This window comes from Empidonax traillii, unplaced genomic scaffold (genome assembly GCF_003031625.1).
Source record: "Empidonax traillii isolate 1590-97213 ecotype Southwest subspecies unplaced genomic scaffold, ASM303162v1 scaffold348:size657943, whole genome shotgun sequence".
NCBI lineage: Eukaryota > Metazoa > Chordata > Aves > Passeriformes > Tyrannidae > Empidonax > Empidonax traillii.
This window is the reverse complement of record NW_020955541.1, coordinates 227,119-235,494: the sequence shown is the minus strand read 5'-3', so window position 1 is coordinate 235,494 and position 8,376 is coordinate 227,119. Positions and strand designations below refer to the sequence as shown.

At 40.3% G+C, this 8,376-nt stretch overlaps 1 protein-coding gene across 2 annotated transcripts in view; it reads left to right on the top strand.

Annotated features, from left to right (window-relative positions):
• The first annotated feature begins 5,542 nt into the window (after positions 1–5,542).
• The window catches only part of SENP6 (SUMO specific peptidase 6), a 72,252-nt gene continuing 69,418 nt past the window's right edge, over positions 5,543–8,376 (top strand). The window contains exon 1 of one of the 2 annotated variants that reach the window (XM_027892388.1): positions 5,543–5,764. In XM_027892388.1, coding sequence (XP_027748189.1) covers positions 5,716–5,764 — 49 coding nt within the window. In that variant the 5' untranslated portion in view covers positions 5,543–5,715. The remainder of the gene's footprint in view (positions 5,765–8,376) is intronic. The other variant, XM_027892389.1, reaches the window with a different exon arrangement.

Sequence of the window (8,376 nt, the reverse complement as noted above, 5' to 3'; positions counted from 1 at the left end):
CACAAACCTGATCTTTTTCTTTGCTTTGGAATGTGTTTTCGCTTGTATGTGTACAGGTTAGTACTTGCTGTTTTATGAACCCTTGACGTAGTTTATTTTTAGAAACATGATTCAGAAGTTTCCCACTTGAAACACGTAACGTAACAACATTTGCTAAAAGATCACCTTAACATTGCTCTGAAGAGTAAGTATTCTTGAAGATTTAAACAAATTGGCATCTAATGAAACTGACAGGCAGAGAAAAGGTGATCTTCCTCTAAGAGGCGTGAGCCTGCTGAAACAATTTCAATTAGATATTTTCTGTTTATTACAAGCATTTGTTTAAATTAGCCATCTCTATTAATATAAAGTTCTTAAGGCTAGTGATTATTGACAAAGGATATCCAAGGATTTCAGCTACAAAAGAACTTCCATTTCTGATAGGTGAGACCACTATAAAAAAAGACCATCTGCAATTTCTGTTAGGTAGCAATTAAGAACCCATATTTCTTTCCACATGTGATCATGAGAGTGACTTCCGTGTAACTACATACAAAAGAAGTTTCAGTATCTATTAAATGTGTTTAAACATACTTTGGAAGTTGACATAAGGCATATTTCCCATTGATTTGAAAAGCAAGAGATTAGAGGCAGGATTTGACCCTGTGCATAAATGCATAGTATGTTTTGTATGCTGGATGGTTTTGGATGCCCGACATGCCTTAAGTAACAGTCTGAATTCTTGCAATGATTTAATTTTTATTGCTGTAAAAATTTCTATTATTTAATTTTCCTGATTACACACTCTTTGATTTTAACCTTTTGTGCTGTAGACACATTTATTATATTCTTTTTGTTAGTAGATGAAAGATGATTGGGGTTATGGTACACTATTTATGTTGACAAATGAAACATTTTCTATATTTCCTCCTTTAAGTCAGTTAGAACTTCTGCTCTTATCAGCAAAATGATGAAAGAGTTACACTGAAAGACAAAGAAAAAATTTACCCTGTTGCCTAATCTCAAATCTTGGAACACAATCAATAAATGTATTTCATCAGTCTGTATGCAAAAACATATTTCCCTTATATCACCACCATACGAACACTGAAAACAAGTAAAAATTTATTTCAGATTAACAACAGAGTTGCTTCAGAAACTTAATAACATATTATAAAATGAGTGAAAATGTGCTTTCTATACCTTCTATATAAACATTTTGAATATACACTGGAAAGTATATTCTACACATCTCAGATCTGATGTGATGTCTTGGGCCTTTTACATGCTCCCCTTTTAACACCTATAAAACTACCGACAGTCTTGTTTTGTGTTAAAGATCAACATTGCCTCAGAGATTTAATGTACATTTCCCCAATATACATTACTAAGAAATAATCAAAACATAGAAGATTATCCCAAATTTTTCAGATGGAATATTTTATATTTGATTTATAACTGGCCATTTCTTCTATAGTACGATTCCATGCATACATTTGAAATTATTCTCATTTAAAAAGTTTAATTTTTTTTTTTTTTCACGGTCACAATTTCTCTTCCATTTCGGTGAGGTAACTGATGTAATGCTTCTGGACTGCGCAACATATTCTGTAGGTTTTTTCTTCTAGGAAAAACAGCCTTCCAAACATAGCCCAACCTTGTAAAAAGGAATTTTTACTTCCAAAAGTAGTATCTATTGCTGTGTTGTGGTAAACAATGTTGGCTTATCCATCAACCACTCTTTTATACCTATAATCTCACTTTGATGCTTAATGAACCATTATGTTTTTTAGCCCAACACAGTTGTTTAATCTCACTGTCCACCAAGAGAACTTGGAGATTTAAAGCAAAACAGTTTCTCTTTGAACAGGTCTAATGAAGTAATGACCAAATGCAACGGATAAACAACAGCCAATGCAATGAATAATGAGATTTTAAATTTCAAAATGTTTGTAACAGTAGCAGAAAACCTAATAGGTCTTTGTTTATTAACAGGGCTGTGTTTTCAGGTAAACTGATCAGATTTAAAAAACAGGTCTCCTTCAAGGAAGGAATTCAGAAAACATTTTAGACAAAGTTTCAATGATCTTTAGCAGTCCTTAGTCATTTAGTACCTACTTGACACCCTTTGATAACAAAATTTAAAATCGTTTCTACATCCTGACATAATCATTAGAAGTCCTAGCACATAGATGAATGGCACTCTTCCCTTTGGGAACATTCCTGAAGAGTTAACTATTGTATGTCAGCTATCCTGGAATAATATGTGGTAGGAATCTCCTAAAATGAAAACATTAGCTTTAATAGAAATAAGAAGACATTGCAAGACAATGAATAAAACTGATTTTGCTTTAAAAATAGAGAGGGGAAAAAAAACCCCAGGCATCAGGCCATGAGGACACCAAGAAAATGGTTATTTTTAAAAAAAAACAAGAACACAAAAGGTGCATCATCAATGCATTAAAGGAAATTAAAACGAAGAACAACAGTGGAAAACAAGTGAAAATTATTCAGTCCATAACCATTGATTTCTGAAAGGTGGGACTGTTAAAAAACATTGATTTATAGTCTATGAAATGGGTTCATGGGTTGTAAATAATAAAAAAAAAAAAAAAAATTCAAAGTGCCTATAAATTCCGTTAAACATCTATATGCAATTTATGTACCAGTAAAGAAAATTAGGTAATGTACAGTACCACAACAGAAGCTGCAAAACTGCAATCCCAATTCAATTTTATTCATTACGTTAGGAAATACCGTTTCTGGGGAGCAGCCACCCCATTTTGTTGGCTAACCTTAAAAAACTATAGAGGAAACAAGGAGTTACTTGAAAGAATCAGAAATACAAAGAAAAAAAGACATAATTTACAATAGTGGCAGCACTGAATCATCTAAGCCACATTCATTAATAACAACTTTTTTATTGTGGGAAGAGAGAGAAAAAACAGATTTCTACAGTGAAACATAAATTCTTCATCCTTGCCTAATAAAGTAATCAGCTTCCCACTCTACATGGTGCTATGTGAAGGGAGCTGGGCACGTGCAAGGGTTTGTAAATGCAGGACCTTGGACTGTGGCCACCAACTGTCAACTGCCCACAGTGGGATGCGTCAGCTTCTAGAGGCTGCTAAAGGCCAGGAAGATATTGTAGAATGGTCTAGGTTGGAAGGGGACCTTGAAGATCATCCAGTTCCAACCCCCCTGTCGTGGGCAGGGACACCATCCACTAGGCCAAGCTGTTCAGTACCCCACCCAACCTGTCTTCAAACACCTCCAAGGACAGGGTAACAATCTCATGCATTTCATCCCTGGGCTCTTATTCTGTGAATGCAATTAAATTTTTGCTTCAAAACAGGAAGAAAACTCAGTTTCTGTATATAATTCTGTATTATTTCCCCCAGCAGGAAGGGGAATACTAGTTCTCTCTTTCTCATTGATCACTCAGTCAATTCTCATACATGATGAAAATCCTCTGGTTCCAAGCAAAGTCAAAAGGATGCTGAAAAGATTTTCCAAGTCTTGAGTGCTCTCAGTGTTGCATTCCCTCACAAATACTTCTCACATGGATAAACAAACCACTCTAAGGCAGAGAAAAAGAATAGTATAAAAAACTTAATGAAAAATAAATTAATAAGAGTTTTGACTACATGTTATCCTTTTGCATCCTTAAAGAGCTTTGAAATAAAGGATAAAGAGCAGAACAATAAGATGTAATTTTGGGGTAGCTCTTTTGCATAAAAATGTTAAATTATCAATCGAAAAGCCTAAAATCAACCACATATCTCGAATATTGATAACATTCCCTTGTCCTTTCTACTTTTAAAGGTATTTTAATCTATACTGTGCCTCAGTTCATTAAGACTGAAGCTGTACCTGATGCTTTAATCAACAAAACCCCACTACTGTGTATCAAACATTTATACAACCAATTCATAATCATAACTCACAATCCTCAGTTTTTTAAAAGTTTTATAGAATTGGGTAGAGTTAAATCAGTCTGGTCTCAACTGTCAATAGGAATTTGTTTTTGTGGATTAATGCTGCAACCTCCACAGCAAACCTTCTGTCTAGACAACACTTTTCTAAGATACAACAGGTTATTTTTTGAAAATTAGATTCTAAAATTCCTTTTATTCTCATTTCTGGTTTTGTTTTGGTTTTAGTTTTGGGGTTTTTTTTTTTTTGATATTAGGTTTCTATTGAGTATATGGTTTTCTGGTTTCTGTATAATTAGCTTGCATTGATTTTTCCTAATTGTTTCCTGTTAATCCTGTTCCTAATGAAACAATATTTTGTGATCTCTCTTTCAGAAAAAGTATTTTTTTCCTAAGGAGATTTTGAAGATTGAGATTTGTAGGTTTGCCAGCACTGTTCCAGCTTTTGGGATTCTTTCTAATTGTTTGTTAGCTGTCGTGGTGTGACGTAGCACTTGGGGAGCAGTCTTCCAGGCCAGCTCTGCCTCTTCTCTGCTTCTTTTTGCCTCTATTGTGTAAAAACTGAGCACTCTCACACTGGCTTATGGATATGGTTGATGTCAACACGGAAAACTCAGGAACAAAAATAACCAATTTAGAAGGAAAACAATTTTTTTCTCTCTCTAGTTTTTAATTTTCATATAGGTACTTCAACTTACCTAATTTAGGACTTTAGTCTACAAACTCTTCAGTTCAAGCATTTCTGGAAGCTCACTTGTCAGGGATGAGTTGTGTTAGGAACTAGGTACCTTAAATTAGACATAAAAATTTCCCAATTCTAGTCACTGGAATCCCAGATGAAAGAACCTGTCTCAGAAAGGAGCATCTCGTTTTCCATAACTCTAGACTGCCATAATTTACCTTGGAGTTTTTAAAGTATGCATGGTTTTGCTGCTTAGGCTTCATGGGACAGCTTTTAAAAATGTAAAACCTTACATGCTAAAAAAGGATTTTTACAAATCAAATGTACGTGGTGCCATGACTTGCAATTTCACTTTAGCACATTTTGCAAAATCCAGGTTTTGGATTTAAATATGCCTTGATCAGGCCTCAGAAGATTTTTATGACTGATAGGAAGGAATCTTTGAAGCTTGGCAAGACCTTTTGCCGGAGCGGGAGCGAGGTGAGAGGCCAGCGGGCCCCAGCGCTGCGCAATGGACTCCTGCACTCCTCAAACTCCATTCATTTTATCCGATCCACCTCCTCGCCTCCCGAAAGCTGCTGCCTCCAGGCTGGTCGAGGAGGGAGCGGGAGAGCCCGAGGTACTGCCGGGCGCAGCGCTGCTGCGGCCATTTTACCGTCCGGGGGCCGGGAGGGCCGGCAGCTGCCGGGCCGGGAGAGCCGCGGGGCCGGCCAGGGAAGCGCCGTTCATGGAGGAGAGGGGCGGCAGCGCTGCGCGCACCGTCCCCTCGTCCTCCCCCCGTTCTCGGAGGCGCTTGCGGCGGAGTCCCGGCCAGGCCCATCGGCCCCGCCGGGCGCCATCGGCAGCCGCTGTGCCGGGCCCGGCTGCAGCCGCCCGGGGAGTGCCGGCGGCGGGCGCTGAGGGAGGAGCGGGCGCGCTACCGCCGCCGCCGCTTCCTCCTGCGCGGGGGCCGGAAGGCAGTGCGGCCCGGGGAGCGGGAGAGGGCCGGGCCTCGGCGGCATTGCCGCCGCTGCGGGTCAGCCAGCCTTCCGCAGTGGGGGCGGGCAGGCCGGGGGAAGGGCCGGGCCCCGCCGCCGCGCTGGGCGATGGAGTGAGGGAGCGCGGCGCGGCAGCGGGAAGATGGCCGGTGGCGGCGGCGGCGGCTGCAGAGACAGCTCCTTTCTGGAAGGTGCGTGCAGGGCTGTGACGGGGGGAATGTGGCCCGCGGGCTGCGCTTCCCTTCTGGCGACCAGCAAAGGGGCATGGCACAGACTGGGGAATGGGGGAGGCGGGCGTGTGTGTGCATACGGAGGGGGGTAATGGGTCCCCTCTGGGGGCGACGACAATGAGAGGTGGCTTCGTGGTGGGGGAAGGGTGGGTGCCGTGCTTAGGTCTGGTGTAAAGAGACCTGCTATCGAGGGAGGGCTTAATGAGGGCGATTTGGTTCTTCTCTTCTTTCTTTCTTTCTTTCTTTCTTATACTGTTGCGAGGCGTTGGGAGTGCGGTGCGTGTTCTCTTTGTAGGGGCAGCGCCGGGAGCAGCCCGGCTCGGTGCGGCGGGGAGGAATCAGTGGTGGCTCGGAGGGCGGTGGGCTCGGGGGGCGCCGGGCAGGGTTAGCGCTGGGCTCGGAGGGGAGGCCAGGGCTGCATTTCCCTGACTCCAGTCCGCTCCCAGGCCCCGGCCTAGCCCGCACTCTCTCGCCCCACCATAAAATGAGTCTGCTTCTGAAAGGCTTCTTTAAAGGTTTGCGACTGAGGTTAATTTTGGGATGGGGTCGTGCTTACATTTGCGATACGAAGATGATGATGAACCTTATTATCTGCACTTGAAAGAAACCTTTAGCGTTTGTAAAGCCCTATTTTTTTTTCCTGTTATACGTACAAAATTAGTGATGTTATTGTGGATTGTTATTTCTGTTTTGAGATTTTTTTTGTCACTGTAAAGCCCTTAATTGTAATGCAAAAAGTCTCCTGAAATTCGAGTATTTTTAACTGTTGAGCTTTTACAGTTTCACTGATACATCCAAAAATCTGCTGTTGTAGTCTTGCAAAATTCTATAATCATATCTCCTGATGGTATAGGCCAATAGTCTGCAAAATTCTGCCAAATTACCATGATGATAACAAAGAAATATATATGTTACAGAAATGAACTACTCATAAGTAGAGTTTTTCAAGTGGAGGGATAAGTTTAGCGTTGGAGATTTTGCAGTACCTATATTACACAGAACGTACCTCTTGCAGGTTTCCTCTTGCTGCAGGATGTTGGGTTTTGGTTTTTCATTACTACGTGTTCTGGAATAGATGTATTGTGTGAACAAAATATTGCTTGTTGTTTTAAATAATTAATCCGAAGTTCTGATGTTCAGAAACTCTTTCTTGTTAATAACAGCTGTCATGTTCTGTCCCTTATACCTATAAAGGGTTTGGTGGGGAAATGTCACTCTTTTTTTTCCTGAACTCTGCACAGAATATAGTGAGGTTTGTGCAGGCAGCTGAAAGTGTCAAGGTGATGACTAGCCACTGTCTAAGTACACCTTGGCCACTAGTCCAACCAGCAAGTAGTCAAGAAAAGACAGATTTCATATGCAACACCCACATTTTTTTTGCTTATGAGTGCTCTTTCCAACAGCAGGACTAACTGGATAGCATCTCCAGTTGAAGCTTCAGTGTTCCGTGATGGGTAAACTGAGTTAATCAGCTGGTTTTGTGTTTCCCCATTATTTGGGGGCACGTTGTTCATTTTGACGTGTTCATTTCAGGACTGATGATGTGATAGAAACCCTAAGAGTGTGCACCCATGTGTGAAGAAAATCTAATGTGGATGGTGGTGACAGAAAATTCCTGAGGGTGGTCCAAGTCCAAATGGGGTGATAATACTGGAACAGATCTAGTAAGAGATGGTAAACTTTGTACTGGTTTGAAGCAAAGGGAAAAGGCTTTCAGATGTTAGTGGAGAAGTACTTATTAGGGATGTTTATAGCAAATAGTAAAGGCATAGAGCATCTATAAATAGATACCTATATCTCTAGCTATATATATATATATACACACACATGAGTTTTTTGGCAATCTGCAATCTTGAAATATACACCAGCATATTGGATCAACCTAATGATATTAGAACCACCGTTATCCAAAAGCTAGACAAGCGTGAGAGTGCCAGACTTGTGGAACAAGTATAACGGGGACAAAAACAGGGATGAAAGTGTATGGAGTTGGAAATACAGCAACTTTTATTGCAGTATGATGATTAATACATGAGTCTAAAGTTGTATCCATAACTAGTCTGAGTGTGTATACTTCATCAACTCTCTTGAAGTCTGTGTAAGCAATAACCAAAAAGTATTTACTTGATGTTTTTGGAAGTGTTTTCTTAGAGGCTGGCAAAGAGGAGAGGGAGGACTTCTCTGTCCATCCTTGCCTTAGTTGTGTGAAACAGATGAAGAATAGGCCAAATGGATGTTAGATCTATCACCAGTTGAACTCAGTCTAATGGAAACTGTGCAGGCTAAATACGTACCTTTGTATGTGTGTATATATGCAGGTGTATATACGTACATGTACATAGACATTTCTAGTGCTGCCATGCTTATGTTGACTATCAGTCAATTTAACATAACATACAGTTAAATTAAATAAATTACTTTTCACTATGGTAGTTGTTCAGAATTTTGATTTTGATTCCACATGTCCAGTAAGATACTGTTTTTCTCTCATTTAGTGTAACAGATGTTACTATGAAGAAATACGTCAATCATTCTACTGTAGAAGTGCTTCCTTTAATATTTTTATTATTTTA